At 45.6% G+C, this 23,681-nt stretch overlaps 1 protein-coding gene across 1 annotated transcript in view; it reads right to left on the bottom strand.

Annotated features, from left to right (window-relative positions):
• The window catches only part of GGT7 (gamma-glutamyltransferase 7), a 92,724-nt gene that overhangs the window by 45,666 nt on the left and 23,377 nt on the right, over window positions 1-23,681 (bottom strand). Inside the window, exons 2-3 of the mRNA XM_075349865.1 lie at window positions 18,890-19,116; window positions 8,952-9,103 (exon numbers count right to left, since the gene is read on the bottom strand). Of these exons, the coding sequence (XP_075205980.1) occupies window positions 8,952-9,103; window positions 18,890-19,116 (379 nt within the window). The remainder of the gene's footprint in view (window positions 1-8,951; window positions 9,104-18,889; window positions 19,117-23,681) is intronic.

The raw sequence follows: 23,681 nt of genomic DNA, 5'->3' as shown, positions 1-23,681 counted from the left end.
TCCCGCTCATCTCCGCCCCTCTGCTTCTATTGGGCGTCCGCTTAGTGACGTCGCGGTGACGCCGAACGCACCTCCCCCTTGAGGGAGGGATTGTTCGGCAGTCACAGCGATGTCGCTGTCAAGGTATGTGCGTGTGACGCTGCCGTAGCGATAATGTTTGCTACGGCAGCGTTCACCACATATCGGCCGTACGACGGGGGCGGGAGCTATCTCGCTCGACATCGCTAGCAATTGCTAGCGATGTTGCAGCGTGTAAAGTACCACTAAGACACACACCCCCATTTTCTTCCAAAAGTTTTTTGGGGAAAAGCGCGTCTTATAGTCCGAAAATGACAGGGTCTTTCTCAGTTAATAGATTAACCCTAGAACGCATACCTGGGGCCTCACAGGCCTGCTAGGTTACTTGTTTTCTATGGTAGATTTCTATGGCTGCGCGTTCTAGGGTTAACCAACTATGGAAGATAATTTACTTGATCTGGTCCTGTCAAATAGACCAGATACAATTTCAGATTTACAGGTCCAGGAGCAATTGGGCAGCTGCGGCCATATTATTGTAAGTTTCAATATAATACTCAATAGAACATTTCAAAGGGGAAATGGAAATACCTGGAACTTTATAAAAGCTAATTTCAAGAAATTAAGGGAAGAGACTGAGACCATGTCATGGTAACTGGGGATACCGAACATAAATGGGACATGTTTAAGAATATACTACTAGAGTCCTGTAGAAAACTTATACCCTCTTGTAATAAAATGTCTAGGAATAAAAATAAACCACTATGGATAAATAAGACAGTGCAAAATATAATAAAACAAAAACAAAAGGCATTCAAATTCTTGAAGGCTGAGAATACAGAAATAGCCTTTCAGCATTGTAAAGATCTAAATAGGAAATCAAGCTAGCAAAATTAGCTACTTAAACACAAAGCGCCAGCAACATTAAAATAAATCCCCCAAAATTATATATATATATACATCAATACCAAAAAGAAAAAAAATTGATGGCATCAGCCTCTTAAAAAATAATTATAAAGAACAAAGAAAAGGTTAAGATATTAAATAGGCACCTTTCATCCATGTTCACCAAGGAATTGACTGCTTCAGAAATCATTTAACAAGGCAAAAATCAAAGTTTGCCGTTTGATATAACTATTTTAACACAACAAGAAGTACACCTACGCCTGAGCAAATTAAACATTGACAATCCCCTGGCCGAAATCCCATTCATCCATCGATATTGAGGAAATTAAGCTCAGTAATTGACAGATTGCTGTATTTCATCTTCTTAGAATCTCATGTAACAGAGTTGGTGCCACAGGATTGAAGGATGGCTGATGTGGTACCGATATTTAAGAAAGGTAAGAAGATGGATCCAAGCAACTACTATCCGGTAAGTCTGATATCAGTGGTGTGCAAAGTTTTTGAGGGCATTTTAACCCCTTCAGCCCCCAGCCTGTTTTCACCTTAAAGACCCGGCCATTTTTTGCAATTTTGACCAGTGTCACTTTGACAGGTTATAACTCTGGAACACTTCAACGGATCCTGGCGATTCTGAGATTGTTTTTTCGTGACATATTGTACTTCATGTCAGTGGTAAATTTAGGCCGATATGTTTTGCGTTTATTTGTGAAAATTTCGGAAATTTGGCGAAAATTTTGAAAATTTTGCAATTTTCAAAATTTGAAATTTTATGCCCATAAATCTGAGAGATTTGTCACACAAAAAAGTTACTAAATAACATTTCCCACATGTCTACTTTACACCAGCGCAATTTTTGAAAAAAAAAAATTTCCGTTAGGAAGTTAGAAGGGTTCAAAGTTCATCACCAATTTCTCATTTTTCCAACAAAATTTACAAAAAAAAGTTTTTTAGGTACCACATCACATTTGGAGTGATTTGAGAAACCTAGGCGACAGAAAATACCCAAAAGTGACCCAATTCTAAAATCTGCACCCCTCACTCTGCTCAAAACCACATCCAAGAAGTTTATTAACCCTTTAGGAGCTTCACAGCAACCAAAGCAATGTAGACGAAAAAAATGAAAAGTTTACTTTTTTAACACAAAAATGTTACTTTAGCCATAAAAATTAGTATTTTCACAAGGGTATCAGGAAAAATGCATCATAAAATGTATCGTGCATTTTCTCCTGAGTACGCAGATACCCCATATGTGGTGGTAATCAAATGTTTGGGCACACAGCAGGACTCGGAAGGCAAGGAGCGCCATTTGAATTTTTGCGTGCAAAATTAGCTGCACTCATTAGCGGACACCATGTCGGGTTTGAAGACTCCCTGAGGTGCCTAAACAATGGAGCTCCCCCACAAATGACTACATTTTGGAAACTAGAGCCCTCAAATATTTTTTCTAGATGTTTGGTGTGCACTTTGAACCCCGGGGGGCTTCACAGAAGTTTATAACGTTGAGCCGTGAAAAGAAAAAAAAATTTTTTTACCACAAAACTGTTGCTTCAACCAGGTAGCTTTTTTTATCACAAGGGTATCAGGAAAAAATGCACCATAAAATGTATTGTGCATTTTCTCCTGAGTACGCAGATACCCCATATGTGGCGGTAATCAAATGTTTGGGCACACAGCAGGACTCAGAAGGCAAGGAGCGCCATTTGAATTTTTGAGTGCAAAATTAGCTGCACTCATTAGCGGACACCATGTCGGGTTTGAAGACTCCCTGAGGTGCCTAAACAATGGAGCTCCCCCACAAATGACCCCATTTTGGAAACTAGAGCCCTCAAATATTTTTTCTAGATGTTTGATGTGCCACTTTGAACCCCTGGGGGCTTCACAGAAGTTTATAACGTTGAGCCGTGAAAAGAAAAAAAATTTTTTTTACCACAAAACTGTTGCTTCAACCAGGTAGCTTTTTTTATCACAAGGGTATCAGGAAAAAATGCACCATAAAATGTATTGTGCATTTTCTCCTGAGTACGCAGATACCCCATATGTGGTAGAAATCACATGTTTGGGCGCACGGCAGGACTCGGAAGGCAAGGAGCGCCATTTCACAGCAAAATTGGTTGGAATTATTAGCGGACGCCATGTTGCGTTTGGAGACCCCCCTGAAGTGCCTAAACAATGGAGCTCCCCCACAATTGACCCCATTTTGGAAACTAGACCCCTCATGGAATTTATCTAGCTGTTTAGTGAGCACTTTGAACCCCTGGAGGCTTCACAAACGTTTGTAATGTTCAGCCATGAAAATATTTTATTCTTTTTTTTACCACAAAATTGTTTTTTCAAACAGGTAGCTTTTTTTTCCACAAGGGTATCAGGAAAAAATGCACCATAAAATGTATTGTGCAATTTCTCCTGAGTACGACGATACCTCATATGTGGTGGAAATCAATTGTTTGGGCGTACGGCGGGGCTCAGAAGAGAAGGAGCGCCATTTCACAGTAAAATTGATTGGAATTATTAGCAGACGCCATGTTTCATTTGGAGACCCCCTGAGGTGCCTAAACAATGGAGCTCCCCCACATGTGATCCCATTTTGGAAACTAGACCCCCCGCCATACAAAAAAAATTAGTTTGGCGAAATAAAAAATACAGACATCAGTAAAAAAAAAAAAAAAAAAAGAGCGCCTGCCACTAAGACCAGTGCCAAACGTGAGAGCAATGCACGAGTCTCGCATCGCATCATCCACTGCAGTCTGGAAGCGAGCAACTGCGCTGGATAATGCGATGCGAGAGGGCGGGGCGGCAGATGAGAAAGGGCGCGGCGGATGGAAGATGGTAAAGGGCGCAGCGGGTGGAGGAGCGGCAGAGGATGGGAAAGGGCGCAGCGGATGGATGATGGGAAATGGCGCAGCGGATGGATGGGAAATGGCGCAGCGGATGGAGGAGCGGCAGAGGATGGGGGGGGGAGGTGAGATGGGGATACCTACCTTACAGGATGGATCTAGGCAGCAGGATCACAGCAGACAGAAGAGGCAGCAGATGAAGGAGGCAACAGATCGAGGAGGGTGAGAGGGGGCAGTAGGTGGAAAATGGGAGAGAGCAGGCAGCAGATCGGGGAGGGGGGCAGAGTCTGATGGGAGAGAGAGATGGCACATGGAGGAGGGGGGGCCCCGGGGGGAGGGTGGCTTGCAGCACATGTAGGGGGAGGGTGGCTTGCAGCACATGTAGGGGGAGGGTGGCTTGCAGCACGTGTGGGGGGAGGGTGGCTTGCAGCACATGTGGGGGGAGGGTGGCTGGCTTGCAGCACATGTGGGGGGAGGGTGGCTGGCTTGCAGCACATGTAGGGGGAGGGTGGCTGGCTTGCAGAACATGGAGGGATAGGAGGTGTGGCGATGGAGAAGGGGCAGCCGATGAAGGAGGCGGCGGCGGCGGCGGCCGCCGATCGGGAACAGTGGGGGCCGATTCGGGGGCAGCAGCGGCTGAAAAAGGTGGGTACGACGGCGGCGGGGACAGTGGCGAGCATGGCGGCGGGGACAGCGGTGGATCGGGAGCGGCGGCGGGGACAGCGGTGGAGCGGGAGCATGGCGGCGGGGACAGCGGTGGATCGGGAGCGGCGGCGGGGACAGCGGTGGAGCGGGAGCATGGCGCCGGGGACAGCGGTGGATCGGGAGCGGCGGCGGGGACAGCGGTGGATCGGGAGCATGGCGCCGGGGACAGCGGTGGATCGGGAGCATGGCGCCGGGGACAGCGGTGGATCGGGAGCAGCGGCAGGGCGATCGGAGACAGTGGCGGGGACAGCGGTGCATCGGGAGCAGCGGCGGGGACAGCGGTGAAGCGGGAGCAGCGGCGGGGCAATCGGAGACAGCGGCGGGGACAGCGGTGCATCGGGAGCAGCGGCGGGGACAGCGGTGAAGCGGGAGCAGCGGCGGGGCGATCGGAGACAGCGGCGGGGACAGCGGTGAAGCGGGAGCAGCGGCGGGGCGATCGGAGACAGCGGCGGGGACAGCGGTGCATCGGGAGCAGCGGCGGGGACAGCGGTGAAGCGGGAGCAGCGGCGGGGCGATCGGAGACAGCGGCGGGGACAGCGGTGAAGCGGGAGCAGCGGTGGGGACAGCAGTGAAGTGGGAGCAGCGGCGGGGCGATCGGAGACAGCGGGGGGGACAGCGGTGCATCGGGAGCAGCGGCGGGGACAGCGGTGGAGCGGGAGCATGGCGCCGGGAACAGCGGTGGATCAGGAGCGTGGCGCCGGGGACAGCGGTGGATCGGGAGCAGCGGCGGGGCGATCGGAGACAGGGGCGGGCGGCGGGGACAGGGGCGGGCGGTGGGGACAACAACTTACCGCTCTCCTTGGCTTCCAGGGACGGTCACAGGCCGCAGATCCACATTGATTGGAGAGAGCGGTCACAAGACCGGTCTCTCCAATCAAAGCTGGGGGCGGGTGAAGCATCGATCACCCAGCTCCAGCCAATGGCCAGTGCTACAGCAGCACTGATCAGGGCTGGATTTCAATGTTCCAGCCATTTTCAATGGCTGGAACATTACAGTGGCTGTAATTGGCTGAGCGGCGTTCGTCAGCCAATCACAGCCTCTGTAGGTTCGGGGAGGAGGCACCACCCCTCCTGAGGTCAGGCAGAGGTCCCCTCCTTCCCGAATCTACCGTTTAATTAAACAGATTTCACTCCCCGGGGCTCCGGGACCGCGATTTCGCCATGACGTACTGAGTACGTCATGGGCCGTTTAGCACCATGTCACCATGACGTACTCAGTACGTCAAAGGTCGTTAAGGGGTTAAGAAATGATATGCAAAACTATATTTCAGATAATAATATAATAACTGACAACCAGCATGGATTCACGAAAGATAAGGCGCGTCTAACCAACATGTTGAGTTTCAATGAGGAGATAAGTGGAAATCTGGATGTTGTTAATGCAGATGATGTGATCTGTCTGGACTTTGTAAATTAATTTGATAGGGCTGTGGAGTTGGAGACGTGTAGTCGGAGTCTGTGTCCATTTTGGAGGAGTCGGAGTTGGAGTTGGTAAAAAATGGACTAACTCCGACTCCTAAAATATATAATAAATTGGGTAGAGATGTTAAATGCAGAATGTGGTGAATATTTTTTCAAATGAATTTGGGAAAGTTATGAAATGTCTTATAAATGTCCCTTAGAAAGGAGGCGGTTCGCCGGTCACAGCGACGTCGCTAGGCAGGTAAGTACATGTGACGGGTCCGAGCGATGTTGTGCGCCACGGGCAGCGATTTGCCCGTGACGCACAACCGACGGGGGCGGGTACGCTCGCTAGCGAGATCGCAGCGTGTAAAGTGGCCTTAAGAGTACTATGCCTTTAAACAATATGGGACAACCCAAATGATGATGTCATGTCTTTGGAAGTTTCTGATAGTCTTATTGGCAACATCTGAGTTAATTAGAGACACACCTGTGGATGTATTTTAATGCACACCAGAATCACACTGCTTCTTTGTGTAGCATCATTGGAAAGTCAAAGGAAATTAGCCAAGATCTCAAGAAGAGAATTGTGGACTTGAACAAGTCTGGTTCATCCTTGGATGCAATTTCCAGATACCTGAAGGTGCCTCGTTTATCTGTACAAACAATTATACGCAAGTACAAACAAGATGGGAATGTCCAGCCATCATACTGGTCAGGAAGGAGATGGGTTCTGTGTACAAGAGATGAATGTGGTTTAGTCAGACATGTACATATCAACCCAAGAACAAATGCAAAAGACCTTCTCAAGATGCTGGTGGAAGCTGGTAAGATTGTGTCATTATCCACAGAGAAATTAATACTCTATCAACATGGGCTGAAATGCCACTCTGCAAGGAAGAAGCCATTACTCCAAAAGAAACATAAAAAAGCCAGAATAATGTTTGCAAATGCACACAGGAACAAAGATCTTTTATTTTTGGAGACATGTCCTGTGGTCTGACAAAACTAAAATTGAACTGTTTGGCCATAATGACCATTGTTACAGTTGAAGGAAAAAGGGAGAAGCTTTAAAGCCTAAGAACACCATCCCAACTGTGAAACACAGGGGTGGCAGCATCATATTGTGGGGTTGTTTTGCTGCAGGAGGGACTGGTGAACTTCACAAATTAGATGGCATCATGCGGAAAGAAGATTATGTGGCAATACCGAAGCAACATCTGAAGACATCAGCCAGGAACTTAAAGCTTGGGTGGAAATGGGTTTTCGAAATGGACAATGACCTGAAGCATACTGCCAAACTGGTTACAACAAAGTGGCGCAATGGTACAAAATACTAATGACATGGATGTAAACTTTTGAGTTTGCAGAAAGTAATTAAAATGCCTTAAAACTTTCTCTCTCATTATTCACGCACTTGGCAAATATAAATAATTTTGGTTGCTTATTAACCTAAAAGGGGAAAGGTTTATCCTGATTTCATGTCAGATAGTGAGAAAAACATGCATATGTGTCTTTATAGATAGTGGATGGAAACTTCTGGTTTCAACTGTAAAAGGGAGTCGGAGTCGTGGAGTCGGAGTCTGAATCAGAGAAATTGAGGAGTCGGAGTTGGAGTCGGAGGTTTGGCTTACCGACTCCACAGCCCTGTGTACCACATAACAGCCTTATAATGAAGCTTCATTATCTGGCTAAAAGATAGGAAACAAAGAGTCATTGTAAGTGGTACATTCTCTTATTGGCCTATAGTCAGCAGTGGGGTACCGCAGGGATCTGTGCTATGACTCATTCTTTTTACTCTCTTTATTAATGACCTTGTGGATGGGATTGATAGTAAAGTGTCAGTCTTTGCTGATGACACCAAACTATGTAGGATATTAAAAATTGACCTTGATAGTACAATATTACAAAACGATCTGGATTGGATGTCTGAAAGGTCAAACACTTGGCAAGTGAGATTTAAGATTAATAAATGCAGAGTAATGCACCTAGAATGGAATAGTCATATTGCTGCATTAAATGGAAGTAAACTCGGGACTACAGAACAGGAGAAATAAGCTGAGCAGCAGTACTCAATGTCAAGCAGCAGCTGCAAAAGCACACAAGAATTTAGAGTGTATAAAAAGAGAAATTAGATCCTGTGATCCCAATGTATTGCTATCCACTATAAAGCACTGGCCACTTCTAGAACATGCGATTGAGTTTTGGGCTCCACATTTTAAAAAGAGTATAGAGAAGTTAAGAGTCAGTGGAAAGGCGGACAACTAGACTATTACAAGTGATGGAGAGAATCCCATATGATGAGAGGTTGGAAAAGTTAGGTTTATTTAGCTTAGAAAAAAGATGTCTCAGAGAAGATCTCATTTTTATGTATAAATACATGTGTGGCCAATACAAAGGACTGTTACATGACTTCTTCCTTCTGAAGACAATACTGAAGACCAGGAGGCAATTATTACGGGTGGAAAAAGGCGGTTCTGGCAGCTACATAGGAAAGGGTTCTTTACAGTTAGAGTAGTGTGACTGGGGAATGCCCTACTGCAAGAGGTAGTAACGACAGAACTAATAACAGCTTATAAAACAGGGCTAGATGATTTCCCCCGTACACAGTGAGAAAAATGTATAATTGGTGGTGAAAAGTTGAACTTGATAGACCTCAGTCTTTTTTCAGCCTACGTAACTATGTAAAGTAATAACTCATAAACGAGACAAAGCCATTGGCAGAATGACAGAGGCTTGAATATCCATTTGTCTGTCCGCTGGGACATTTCTCATAATGACACACTGCATGAGCCAAGTAAACAGGATTCATTATTAGTCCCTGACCTATATTCTTAAAGGGATTGTCCAGGAGTAGGAAAATGGTCAGCTATATTTTCCAGAAAATACACCACACCTGTCTTTGGATTGTTTCTGGTATTCATGCTCCACACTAATGGACATGGATGGCACGATTTCTAATTTTTACAAAAAAAACAACACACTTTATTTTTAAGTCTTAGACAATTCCTTTAAGTTTAGTATGGAAAGAAAACTTTTATTCATAACTAAACAGCATAAAATAAAGGGTTATTATTCATTCACACTTACCCTCCAATGCCTGATGTATGCGGATTAACAATCCCAAGACACAGGGCAGTAGCAATAGCGGCATCCACAGAGCTCCCCCTTTTCTCCAACACTTCAATACCCAGGGCTGTACAATGCGAAGCATCACTCACTACTGCCCCTTGGTGGAAGATCTACAAAGGGCAAATATCGTTATGCCTTTGTTTTTCATTACATATATTAAAGCAACCCCACACCCTGACAAAAATGAAAAAGGAATTTGTGATGTATAGTCACTCTTCTCGATATGCACCATTTACCTCTCGCTGCCTCCTTTGAGATTGGTGTTTTGGCCCTCCTGAATACAAGATGTCAGCCATAGTGACATAAGGAGCAGAAGATGGCCTAAACCTGACCTCCACAGCACAGGAAGGGCAGGGTGGTTTAGGACTACTATTGCATTCTCCATGCCACCATCTTGGATGCAGGAGGACTATGATATTAGTCTCAGGGAACAGTGCAAACAGAAGTCACCAGGTAGGGTGTATATGCATGATAAATCGTATGGCCACTTTCCAGGGCTAATGTAGACATTCACTTTGAGTATATGTATTTGTGTACACTTTTTTTGTCTCGGGTCAAAAACTTAAGGGGTTGTAAAATATTTTACCTAAACATGCTCGGACTGGCCCACGGAGAACAAGTGAATCCTCCGGTAGTCCCATGTGCACTTACCCCCCTACATAAGCATCAATTGGCCCAATACATTGCTTTGACTATGTACAGACAAAAACAACAACTCATCATTCTTTCAACAAGATACCTAGTTCATCATTATATAGAAGCAGAGGTACATTTGTTGATGAGGGTAATGTAATAATTGCATGTAGCTGAAAAGTGGGTGCCCAGAGTCAGTGTATCTGGTGGGCTCTTGTCACCCTCCAACACTGTATTTAAATATGCCTAAAATTGAAAATTATACAACTTTCTTTTTAAAAATGGCACAACCTACTTATAGCGTATATTCCAATTTCCCATGCCCCAGTTTGTAGATGTCTGCTCTGGTCTAAATCTGACTTTTGCTTGATATAGGACATAATATCCTCATCAGTGCTGTCTGTGAAGGAGCTGGCTGACTGGGTTACTTCAGTAGCTTAGCCAGCCCCCTTTCTTTTCTGTCTATGCGTAGCATAGACTGTGACAGTGAGGGAGGCTGGCTTAGCTATTAAAATCAGTCAGCCAGCTCCCATCACACATAGCTCTGATGATGTTTCCTGTGTCGAGCAGGAGCTAGAAGAGAAACTGCCACAACTGAAAGTAATGTCTGCAGTTTGGGGCATCTTTGAAAACTGAGCTAGTTTAGTAAAGTGTATAATTTGATATTTTAGGAATATTTAAAGGGAAACAATCATATAAACAGAAGCTATTAACCTGTAAATATTGGATTAATCTGCAGATTACAGCAAAGCAAGGACTAAAATATAACTTTTAATATATGTACCAATAAAACCATCTAAAGACAGAACATAAAGGGCAGTGCTTACATATAAGGTACAATAATTAAAAGGTTGTCATGGATCTCACCCGCTCCTTCTCCACGAGAGGACCAGGCACCACAGGTTATTTACTTCATGCAGCATTTGCTTGGATCTGTCCTGCCCACAGCCATGACTCAGTCATGGGTGCGGGATTGAAATGGACCAGGTGAGTGCTGCTAAGAGCAGTTCTACTATTCATATGTGAGGCCGTATGGCACATTTTATAAAAATATTTTAGCGTAGGACTGCCCCAAATGAGATTTGCCGTGACGTGGCGGGGTGGCTCAAGAAATTGCAATTTTTTGCCAAAAATCTCAAAATTTTTATAATAAGTACAGTTTTGAAATGTTAGTGCTGAAGTGCACATTTACTGCTGGCATTTTGTTTTTTCACCAATGAAAAGGTAGAATATCATAGGCTGGAAGACTGCTGGCAAGTCCGAGAGTAAGTACAAAACACTAACTCCTGTCATGCCCCATGTAATACTTCCGCTCTGACAAGTGCAGAACTCTAAGGCGGGCTTTACACGCTGCGACATCGCTAGCGATTGCTAGTGATGTCGCGTGTGATAGAACCCGCCCCCCTCGGTGGCACGATATGTGGTGATCGCTGCCATAGCGAACATTATCGCTACGGCAGAGTCACACACACATACCTGCTCTGTGACATCGCTGTGACCGGCAAACCACCTCCTTTCTAAGGGGGGCGGTTCGTTCAGCGTCACAGCGACGTCACAGCAGCGTCACTGAACCGCCGCCCAATAGAAGAGGAGATGAGCGGCTGGAGCATGCTGCCCACCTCCTTCCTTCCTTCTTTTCCGGTGGACGCAGGTAAGGAGATGTTTGTCGTTCCAGCGGCGTCACACATAGCGATTTGTGGTGCTACAGGAACGACAAACAACATCGTACCTGCAGCAGCACCGATATTCTGGAAATCAACGACGTGTCAACAAGCAACGATTTTGCACGTTTTTGCGCTCATTGATCGTCGCTCATTTGTGTTACACGCTGCGATGTCGCTACCGGCGCCGGATGTGGGTCAGTAACGACGTGACCCCGACGATATATCGGCAGCGATGTCACAGCATGTAAAGTACCCCTTAGGCTATGTGTCCACAGGAGCTCACACCTGTGGATATACAGTGCCTACAAGTAGTATTCAACCCCCTGCAGATTTAGCAGGTTTACACATTTATACAATTAACTTAGCATTGTGACATTTGGACTGTAGATCAGCCTGGAAGTGTGAAATGCACTACAGCAAAAAAGAATGTTATTTCTTTTTTTATTTTTTTTTTAAATTGTGAAAAGTTTATTCAGAGGGTCATTTATTATTCAACCCCTCAAACCACAAGAATTCTGTTTGGTTCCCCTAAAGTATTAAGAAGTATTTCAGGCACAAAGAACAATGAGCTTCACATGTTTGGATTAATTATCTCTTTTTCCAGCCTTTTCTGACTAATTAAGACCCTCCCCAAACTTGTGAACATCACTCATACTTGGTCAACATGGGAAAGACAAAGGAGCATTCCAAGGCCATCAGAGACAAGATCGTGGAGGGTCACAAGGCTGGCAAGGGGTACAAAACCCTTTCCAAGGAGTTGGGCCTACCTGTCTCCACTGTTGGGAGCATCATCCGGAAGTGGAAGGCTTATGGAACTACTGTTAGCCTTCCACGGCCTGGACAGGCTTTGAAAGTTTCCACCCGTGCCGAGGCCAGGCTTGTCCGAAGAGTCAAGGCTAACCCAAGGACAACAAGGAAGGAGCTCCGGGAAGATCTCATGGCAGTGGGGACATTGGTTTCAGTCAATACCATAAGTAACGTACTCCACCGCAATGGTCTCCGTTCCAGACGAGCCCGTAAGGTACCTTTACTTTCAAAGCGTCATGTCAAGGCTCGTCTACAGTTTCCTCATGATCACTTGGAGGACTCTGAGACAGACTGGTTCAAGGTTCTCTGGTTTGATGAGACCAAGATCGAGATCTTTGGTGCCAACCACACACGTGACGTTTGGAGACTGGGTGGCACTGCATACGACCCCAAGAATACCATCCCTACAGTCAAGCATGGTGGTGGCAGCATCATGCTGTGGGGCTGTTTCTCAGCCAAGGGGCCTGGCCATCTGGTCCCCATCCATGGGAAGATGGATAGCACGGCCTACCTGGAGATTTTGGCCAAGAACCTCCGCTCCTCCCTCAAGGATCTTAAGATGGGTCGTCATTTCATCTTCCAACAAGACAACGACCCAAAGCACACAGCCAAGAAAACCAAGGCCTGGTTCAAGAGGGAAAAAATCAAGGTGTTGCCGTGGCCTAGTCAGTCTCCTGACCTTAACCCAATTGAAAACTTGTGGAAGGAGCTCAAGATTAAAGTCCACATGAGACACCCAAAGAACCTAGATAACCTAGATAACTTGGAGAAGATCTGCATGGAGGAGTGGGCCAAGATAACTCCAGAGACCTGTGCCGGCCTGATAAGGTCTTATAAAAGACGATTATTAGCTGTAATTGCAAACAAGGGTTATTCCACAAAATATTAAACCTAGGGGTTGAATAATAATTGACCCACACTTTTATGTTGAAAATTTATTAAAATTTAACTGAGCAACATAACTTGTTGGTTTGTAAGATTTATGCATCTGTTAATAAATCCTGCTCTTGTTTGAAGTTTGCAGGCTCTAACTTATTTGCATCTTATCAAACCTGCTAAATCTGCAGGGGGTTGAAGACTACTTGTAGGCACTGTATCTGCAGGTACGTCCACAGGTTTCCTGCAGCAGCTCCCCGGAATCCGCAGCTTTCCATAGCTGCGGGATTCCAGAGAAATAGCTGTGGTAAACCTGCGGACATTCATGCGACTTACCTGCGAAAGTCCCGACCTCTATCTCTATAGTGGAGGGGCGGGACATCCGCAGGTAATTTAGCAGGAATAAGGCTATGTGCCCACAGGAGTCTGTACTCGCGGAACACCTGCGGATTTATCTGGATTTTCTAGATAAATCCGCAAGTTTCAGCAAGCACAGACACTCCCCATGTTATCCTATGGGACATGGGGAGTGTCTGTGTCCATGCTGCGGTATGTGCGGTTGAGGAACATGCTGTGGATGTCCAGCAGCCGCACATAACATGTCAATTATTCCTGCGGAAATACCTGCGGAAATCCTGGCCCTCTACTATGGAGATAGAGGCCAGGTAAGTCGCACGAATGTCCGCAGGTTTACCGCAGCTATTTTGCTGGAATCCCGCAGCTATGTATAGCTGCGGATTCCGGGGAGCTGCTGCAGGAAACTTGCAGACGTACCTGCAGATATATCCGCAGGTGCGTGTGTGGCGCCCCTGACCTGGTCAGGCACGACTGAGTACTGCACCCATGCTGGGACAGTACTTCCAGGTAATCCTAAGGGCCAGAATGAGGTGTGTACGCACAGACACATAGCAACCAGCTCTCCCACACCATTAGATGGGACCCTTGGGCCGTCCCTGGAGGGGTTTGGCCTTCAATTCTTGTCAAGTGGTGTAGTGGAGGGGCTGGAAGCTAAAGTGCAGAGGTTGTCAGGAAAGGAGTGGAGCGAGCCAGTCTGGCAGTGGTGAGCGGCGGTTGCTAAGGCATACGCGCGCGGCCACTAGTCAGACCCTGCGCGGTGTAGTGACAGTTGGCGGGTGAGAACGGTCACGTGGTCAGTCAGTCAGACAGTCAGTCAGTACGAGGTTGCCGGTGACTAGGCACGCATGGGGAACAGGTCCCTAGAGCAAACTTCAGTTTTAACTACCTGTTAAACCTGCCGGTGAGGGGAACTACAAGTACCTCACCAACCTTACAGAGTCCGAGCCTCAGCAGCAACGCAGGGACCCATAAGGGGACAGAGCTTGAAGCCGTCTCACCTAGTCCACGCTGCCGGCAAACGGTCCAAAAAGGGGAGAAAAGGCAGTTGCGACTCCCTGGATAGACCCCACGGTACTTCAAGTCAGGGGTTATCCGAACACAGAAGTGCTAGGAAAGCGAGCCAGCTAGTTACCCTCAGACTGGTCCGAAGGAGCCCTGGTTCAACCTGGTTTATCTCAGCATCGCCGGGTCAGCTCACCACAACAACAACTGAAGTGAGTAAAAAGCAGTTGAAAGACTTTTGGACTGAGCCTGAGTTATTCCTGACCCGCTATTCTACACACCTGAGCCCCTGGGGCCTGCCTCACTCACGGGAGGCCACACCATCTGACTGCAGACCCCATCGGTCCCAGACACTCGTAAAACCTGCAGTGGCGGTCATCCATATTCCTGACCGCAAGCCATGAGTGGCGTCACGACATATACAACACTAAGGCGGGCTTAGCACACTACGACATTGCAGGTGCGATGTCGGTGGGGTCATGTCGAAAGTGACGCACTTCCTGCGTCGCTCTCGACATCGTAGTGTGTAAATCCTAGATGATACGATTAACGAGCGCAAAAGCGTCGTAATCGTATCATCGGTGTAGCGTCGGCGAATTCCATAATTACGCTGACGCGACGGTCCGATGTTGTTCCTCGCTCCTGCGGCAGCACACATCGCTGTGTGTGAAGTCGCAGGAGCGAGGAACATCTCCTACCTGCATCACCACGGCTCCCGTCGGCTATGCGGAAGGAAGGAGGTGGGCGGGATGTTTATGTCCCGCTCATCTCCGCCCCTCCGCTTCTATTGGCCGCCTGCCGTGTGACGTCGCTATGACGCCGCACGACCCGCCCCCTTAATAAGGAGGCGGTTCGCCGGCCAGAGCGACGTCGCACGGCAGGTGAGTGCATGTGAAGCAGCCGTAGCGATAATATTCGCTATGGCAGCTATCACAATGATATTGCAGATGCGATGGGGGCGGGGACTATTGTGCTCGGCATCGCAGCATCGGCTTGCGATGTCGCAGCGTGCAAAGTACCCCTAACAGTACCTGTTGCCATATTGAAGAAACCCTGTGGCGTTCCTGAAGAGGCTCAGCATCCCTGGGGTGACACACATGCTCATGTGGACACATAGCCTTATTGACATGCAGTTATGTGCAGCTGCGGGACATCCGCAGCATATTCCTTAGCCGCACAACCTTTTAATTATTGCACCTTATATTCAAGCACTGCCCTTTATGTTCTGTCTTTGGATGGTTTTATTGGTACATATATTAAAAGTTATATTTTAGTCCTTGCTTTGTTGTATTGATATTTAGGACTTTTTGTTGGCATATCTTGTCTCTGTTTACGCAGGGTTTGGCTTTTGCTTAATCTGCAGGTTAATAGCATTCTGATGCTGGGAGGAAATGAATTTTTTTCCTCTCGGCAGCTATGGAGTTTTAGTCATAGGGGCCGGCTGGCACAACTTCAGTTACCGCTCAGTACATAGTGAGCAGCAGCTGTAACTGTGACCCCGCACTGACCGATAGATCTAATGCTGTCAGGAAGAATAAAGTTAATTTCCTCCTGGCAACAGGGCTCTAAGTGCGTACATCGGGCAGCATCAGACTGCTATTACACTGCAGGTTAATCCCATATCTGCAGGTTAATAGTGTTCTGATGCTGCCTGATGCCTGCTGCCGGGAGGAAATTAACTTTATCCCTCCCAGCAGTCTCGAGGTTTCAGTCATAGGGGCAGACTGGCACGGCTTAAGTTACCACTTAGTATATTGTGAGCTGCTGCTGTAAATGCGACACCCACATTGAAGAAGAGATCGAATACTGTCAGGAGGAAAAAAGTTAATTTCCTCCTGGCAGCGGGGATTTAAGTGTGGGCGCCGGGCAGCATCAGAACTTTATTACCTTGCAGATTAACACCATATCTGCAGGTTAATAGCATTCTTATGCTGCCCGGCGCCCCCACTGCCAGGAGGAAATTAACTTTATTCCTCCCGGCAGTCTCAGCATTTCAGTCATAGGGGCGGGCTGGCATGGTTTCAATTACCAATCAGTACATAGTGAGTGGCCGCTGTAACCATGACCCCTGCCAGATTGATCTAATGATCTCGGAAGGAATAAAATGCATTTCTTGCCGGCAGCGGGGCTCTCAGTGCAGGTGTCAGTCAGCATCAGAACGCTATTGACCTGCAGATTAACCTCATATCTGCGGGTTAATAGCAATTTTTTACATGACAGGTTCCCTTAAGTACAGTCATATGAAAAAGTTTGGGCACCCCTATTAATGTTAACCTTTTTTCTTTATAACAATTTGGGTTTTTGCAACAGCTATTTCAGTTTCATATATCTAATAACTGATGGACTGAGTAATATTTCTGGATTGAAATGAGGTTTATTGTACTAACAGAAAATGTGCAATCCGCATTTAAACAAAATTTGACCGGTGCAAAAGTATGGGCACCCTTATCAATTTCTTGATTTGAACACTCCTAACTACTTTTTACTGACTTACTGAAGCACTAAATTGGTTTTGTAACCTGATTGAGCTTTGAACTTCATAGACAGGTGTATCCAATCATGAGAAAAGGTATTTAAGGTGGCCACTGGCAAGTTGTTCTCCTATTTGAATCTCCTATGAAGAGTGGCATCATGGGCTCCTCAAAACAACTCTCAAATGATCTGAAAACATTCAACATAGTTGTTCATAGGAAGGATACAAAAAATTGTCTCAGAGATTTAAACTGTCAGTTTCCACTGTGAGGAACATAGTAAGAAAATGGAAGAACACAGGTACAGTTCTTGTTAAGCCCAGAAGTGGCAGGCCAAGAAAAATATCAGAAAGGCAGAGAAGAAGAATGGTGAGAACAGTCAAGGACAATCCACAGACCACCTCCAAAGACCTGCCGCATCATCTTGCTGCAGATGGTGTCAATGTGCATCGGTCAACAATACAGCGCACGTTGCACAAGGAGAAGCTGTATGGGAGAGTGATGTGAAAGAATCCGTTTCTGCAAGCACGCCACAAACAGAGTCGCCTGAGGTATGCAAAAGCACATTTGGACAAGCCAGTTGCATTTTGGAAGAAGGTCCTGTGGACTGATGAAACAAAGATTGAGTTGTTTGGTCATACAAAAAGGCATTATGCATGGAGGCAAAAAAACACGGCATTCCAAGAAAAGCACTTGCTACCCACAGTAAAATTTAGTGGAGGTTCCATCATGCTTTGGGGCTGTGTGGCCAATGCCGGTATCGGGAATCTTGTTAAAGTTGAGGGTCGCATGGATTCAACTCAGTATCAGCAGATTCTTGACAATAATGTGCAAGAATCAGTGACGAAGTTGAAGTTACGCAGGGGATGGATATTTCAGCAAGACAATGATCCAAAACACCGCACCACATCTACTCAGGCATTCATGCAGAGAAACAATTACAATGTTCTGGTATGGCCATCCCAGTCCCCAGACCTGAATATCATTGAAAATCTGTGGGATGATGTGAAGCGGCTGTCCATGCTCGGCGACCATCAAACTTAACTGAACTGGAATAGTTTTGTAAACAGGAATGGGCAAATATACCTTCATAAAGGATCCAGGAACTCATTAAAAGCTACAGGAAGCGACTAGAGGCTGTTATTTTTGCAAAAGAAGGATCTACAAAATATTAATGTCACTTTTATGTTGAGGTGCCCATACTTTTGCACCGGTCAAATTTTGTTTAAATGCAGATTGTAAATTTTCAGTTAGTACAATAAACCTCATTTCAATCCAGAAATATTACTCAGTCCATCAGTTATTAGATATATGAAACTGAAATAGCTGTTGCAAAAACCCAAATTGTTATAAAGAAAAAAGGTTAACATTAATAGGGGTGCCCAAACTTTTTCATATGACTGTATATATTGTTTAGCTGCAATGCCAGAAATAGCGTTTGGACAAGTTTGGCATTGGTTATGGTAATAAGGCAAAAAGGAAATTGATTAAAACTGTAAAACAAACTGCGTTTGCTGTGCATAGCAACCAATCACAGCGCTGCTTTCATTTTACCAGAAGTGCTTAAAAAAAGTGAACACCGAGCTCTGATTAGTTGCTATGGGCAACAAAGACAAGTTTTCTTTCAGTTTTAATAAATTAGGCCAATGTGTGATGTGATGTGGTTTTGATGGCTGTGATGACTTACTGGAGGGAAGGACGCAGGTGACATAATACTGTCGAACCTGCAATGGACATTTTGTTTCTGTTTCCATAGTTTTGAAAACCACAGATTAAAAATTGGCCTCCCCTAATGACAAATATCTATTTACAGTACCATGAAGTCATAAAAAATAATGTCAGAATATTAAATACTTTATCAATTCCTCATATTTTAAAGATTGTAAAGTGATTTTATTTTCAGTCATTCAATAGGAGCCATCACTTTGTAAATCTATTGCTAAAAATCTGTCCTGGTCATGTGATAGGACACAGAACTTGTTACAAGTGGGAGTCGTGTCCCCCCCAAAAAAAAATCAGAGCAAAAAATACAAAATAAAGGAAAAGAAAACTGATTTTTAATTAACAGTCAAATCTTCTTTCTTACCTGAGGATCCCCAAAATATATCTGCATTATAAGTGCTATTGTGACGCCCAGGGCAAAAGTAATGCAGGCGGTTATGATGACAGTAAGACCATCCTGTCGACAGCTGCAGTCTGAGCTGAAAGGGTCTTTCACGGTCTCCCTAAGGGGGGACGCGTCCTGGCTTCCCATTTCAGAGGATGAAGATGGTAGTCGCTGCAAACGGGCCGACTTAAGGAATGCGTCTGGATCTAGAAAAGCAAATACACATCAAAAATTAAAAAATTCGAACATATATTATACTTCACCATCACAAATATATGGCAATAAAATGGGAGTAAACAATAATTTGAAGTTCTGTGTCCCAGGTCAATGATTTACATGATGTGAAGTTCTGGATACAATTCCGGTGATAGTGATTATTGGTTTTCTGTGCCTAATGATGAGTATGAGAAAGAAGAGGTCAACGTGGTAGGACGATGTTAGTAACGATAAGAAGTTCTGTCCTCCAGTACGGTATGGATGATCTTATGGGCTTCCTCTTACCAGGCTCATGTACAATTAAAATTTATATGGATGTGATGTTCCAAGGTGATGCAATTGATCATATGGATGACTGTATTCGTGAAGTGGAGTTTTCCGATCAAAGACTATATTAGTGGTGATAATGAGTCCTAAAACCCCAAATCTGTTATGGTGATGTAGATTTCAGCAAACGAGTTTGTGTCCAAGGTCATTTTGCTGTTCGGCTATGAATGCTTCTTGAAAAATAGGACAAACGTCCACCGTACACTTAGTGAGGATTCCGATACGTCTGTAAACTTCAGTGGATACTTCTCTTCATAAACACCTTCTGTTGGAAACTAGAACCAAAGACTGAGGTCTCGGGATTAGCAAATGTGATCAAGGGCTATCAGGTTTCTATAGTAAATCCCTAAGTTTAACTCTTTGTACTAGTATTGTACTTACACAGAAAAGTGAATTTATTAGACACACGGTATATAAAATACACAGTGGACTACTGTACTTTTTGGGACTAACTATGTGCTGTACCCCCTAAAAGGTAAAGTAGTGGTTTACAACAACTCAATGTACAATAACAGCTTCCAAGCAGTGCCCCATATCCAAATGTATGGGAAACAAAGTGTTTAGGCCACTTCGCAAACAACTTTGAAACGTTGCTACATTTTTGCACAATGCGGAGTAGCACAAAACTGCTGTAACTTCTGGTGCTAGTTTCAGTCAGCTCTGCCAAAATGAGCGGAGATGGGGAAGAGCCATCTAATTAATCAAAAGTGGCGGCATTCTCTACACCAGAAATGTTACTAAGCTCTTTAACTGGTGTAACACTTCTGGTGCGGCACAAGCCACTAATAACATGCACCATCTTAGGCCTCCGACACACATCCGTTAAAGCCACGCACGTGTAATACGGGCCATTTTTCAGGTCCGTGTCCCGTTTTTGTGTCCGTTTTTATGGTCCGTGTGCCATCTGTGTGAACTGCGTATGCTAGCTGTGTGTGCGTGTGTAATGCCAGTTTGTGCGTCTGATTTGTAACTGACGTGTGAATGTGTTTTCCGTGTGAAATGTTCCGTGTTTAATGTAAAATGTCGTGTTTGATTACCGTAGACAGCAGACAGAGTTGCGCGCTGTGAATGAACTCGGGTGAACTTCCCTCGACTTCATCCTCATCCCGCGGCTCTGTCTGTGTCGCGTCCTGATTAGCGGTCACCCGTGAAGGACTCACCGGTGACCGCTGAGTGACTGAAGTGAGCAGCGCAATTTGGCTGCCGTCACTCAGGTTACCCACGGCTAGCTGGATCCTCCACCCATGACCGCAACTCACCTGTGACTTCATCGCTGTCACTCGGGCGACTTGCTGTCACAGGTGGAGGATCCAGCGGTGGCCGCGATTTACCTGAGTGACGTCATCGCTGATCGCGATACTCACCTCAGTTGCTGCAAGGAGGTGTCAGGAGCGGCGGTGTTCTTCTGTCGCTCCTGTACCCTTCATGTAGCAGAGCTGGAAGCGACGCTGGACCTCCGTGGATTACGCCGGACATGGATGGGTATTTGGGGCATAATAAATTGGTGAACGAGGTTTTTTTTTAATGTTTATCATCAAATAAAGGATTTTTCTTTGTGTGTGTTTATTTACTTTCATTTTCAGATTAATCATGGACGGTATCTCGGGGAGACGCCTGCAATGATTAATCTTGGACTTAGTGGCAGCTGTGGGCTGCCATTAACTCCTTATTACCCTGATTGCCAACGCACCAGGGCAATTCGGGAAGAGCCAGGCAGAGTCCCAGAACTATCGCATCTAATGGATGCGGCAATTCTGGGCGACTGCTGGCTGATATTGTTAGGCTGGGGGGCTCCCCATAACGTGGAGCTCCCCATCCTGAGAATACCAGCCTTCAGCCGTGTGACTTTATCCTGGCTGGTATCAAAATGGGGGGGGGGACCACACGTCGTTTTTTTTAATTATTTTTTTTTTTTTTTTTACTGCACACTATAGTCCCGCCCACCGGCGGCTGTGATTGGCTGCAGTGAGGCAACTGTCACTCAGCATGGGGGCGTGTCTCACTGCAACCAATCATAGGCGCCAGTGGGCGGGGAAAGCAGGGAATACGAGATTGTTTAATGAGCGGCCGGCTTTTTCAAAAGAGGAAAAGCCGCCGGAGTTTAGTGAACAGCTGTGCAGCGCTGCGGCAGTGATCGGGGAACGGTAAGTATGAGAGAGGGGGGAGACTGACCGACAGACTGTGAGAGAGGGACAGACAAGACAGAGAGAGACCGACAGACAGACAGAGAGACCGACAGACGGACTGAGGGAGATAGACTGAAAAAGAAAGAATGACCGACATCGCTAGAAAAAAGCACAAAACGTACACGGAGCATACAGAGATGCATCCGTGTCACGTACTTGTGCGCACCAAACCATTGACTTTCATGGTGTCCGTGTGTGCGTGTTCCGTGCAGAAAACGGACATGCTTCCGTGCAAAACGGAAACACATACGGATTACGGACACGGACATGATGAAAAACGCAAGTTTGACCACAAACATAGATTATCATTGGTGTACGTTTGTCCGTGTCTCCGGTACATACGGAAATGGACAAAACACGCACGTTTTTAACGGATGTGTGTCGGAGGCCTTAATTAATTCAGCACATCTTATTCCTGCATGCTCTTCATTAAGACTGCTGTACCAATTGTTAGTCTTAATGAATCAGGGCCCTAGAGTCACAACAGTATAGTATGTGTGTATGTAGTTCAGGGTGAATACCTTTACAGTATATGTACTGGAGTGCGTATACCTGTATAGTATTATATATAGTACAGTGTGTATACCTGTAAACTTATATGTACAATGTGTATACATGTACAGTATTATATATAATCAGCATCGGACTGGAGTAACCTGGGCCCACAAGAGAAAATCATTCTTGGGGCCTACTATGTAGCTACATAGAAATAAATATAAGACCGCCAATTGCGTGGTAAAACATGCTAATATGAGGGTATAATGCAAGGTAATACACTTCTTAAAGCACCTCTCCAGGGTTTTTTTTTTCTTTTACTGCTGCAGTTGGGGTTTTAATCTAAAGTCCCTGACCTTACTCTTATACTTCCCTTCTGGCATCTTCCCCCTCTAGGGCGATGAGCTTGTCGCTCTCTGGCAGTTTGTGACCTGCTGGCTGCCCCAGTGTTTTCTGGAGCCAGAATTCACAACTCCATACAAGTCTATGTGAGCCTCATTCTGGCTCTCATAGACTTGTACTGAGCACTTGTGAAGTAACTTATGAATTCTGGCCAGTCAGAAGTTGCGCTCACAAGATGGCGCCACAGGAAATAAAAAAACGTGAAAACACTAGAGGGTGTGTATAAGATAGTGGCAGAGATCTTGAGTTAAAAGCACCACTCCAGTAGTGAAAAAAAAACAAAATGCTGGAGTGGTGCATTAATGTTATAGAAAGAGCTGGCGCCCACATTTTGGTGAAAACTCAATGATAAATGTCCCCTTATGTGTATTAACCACTAAAAGAATTGACCGGTGCTGCAGTTTTGACATGAACAATGTGTTAATTTACGTATGCTGTGGATATTCACCACTGATTTCATCCTTTACAACACAAACAAAGAGGTTAGTGGTAAAGGTGAATGAACCCTTTGTGTACTAGTAAATGCAACAATATCTGCACAATATTTGCGTGGCTATTACCACTATTAATTTGCAGTGGGATTTCCATTATAGAAATTCTGCAGCAAAAACATTATGTGAATGTGCATACTATATGTACTAAAAGTGGTGGGGGCCCTAAATAACGTATGACATTGGAGTGATATTGAAAGAGAGCTTTTCCTCACATTCCCCATATTCTTTACAGAAATCTCTCTCTCACCTATAAGGCCATAACTTTTTATGAAAATCCTCATTTTGTTAGTAGTGGGGAAAGAAAACCAAAGTCAGCCAGGGGTGATACAGGGAAAGGGGATGCAGTTAGTCAGGGCTGATGCAGCGGGAGGGGACGCAGTCAGTCAGTGGTGATACAGGGGGAGGGGGCACAGTGAGAGGTGTTACAGAAATGAAGGGGTTCAATCAGTCAGGGGTGATACAGGGAGAGAGGCTCAGTCACTCAGGGGTGATAAAGGGACACAGTCAGGAGTGATACAGGGAAGAGGGCATGGTCAGTCAGGGGTGATGCAGGGGAAAGTGGTGCAATCAATCAGGAGTGATACACGAGGATGGGGTTCAGTTAGACTGGGGTGATACAGGGGAAGGGGGTGCAGTCAATCAGCGGTGGTA

Source organism: Anomaloglossus baeobatrachus, chromosome 5 (assembly GCF_048569485.1).
Source record: "Anomaloglossus baeobatrachus isolate aAnoBae1 chromosome 5, aAnoBae1.hap1, whole genome shotgun sequence".
Classification (NCBI taxonomy): Eukaryota; Metazoa; Chordata; class Amphibia; order Anura; family Aromobatidae; genus Anomaloglossus; species Anomaloglossus baeobatrachus.
The sequence above is the reverse complement of the archived record's forward strand: the minus strand, read 5'-3'. Positions and strand labels throughout refer to the sequence as shown.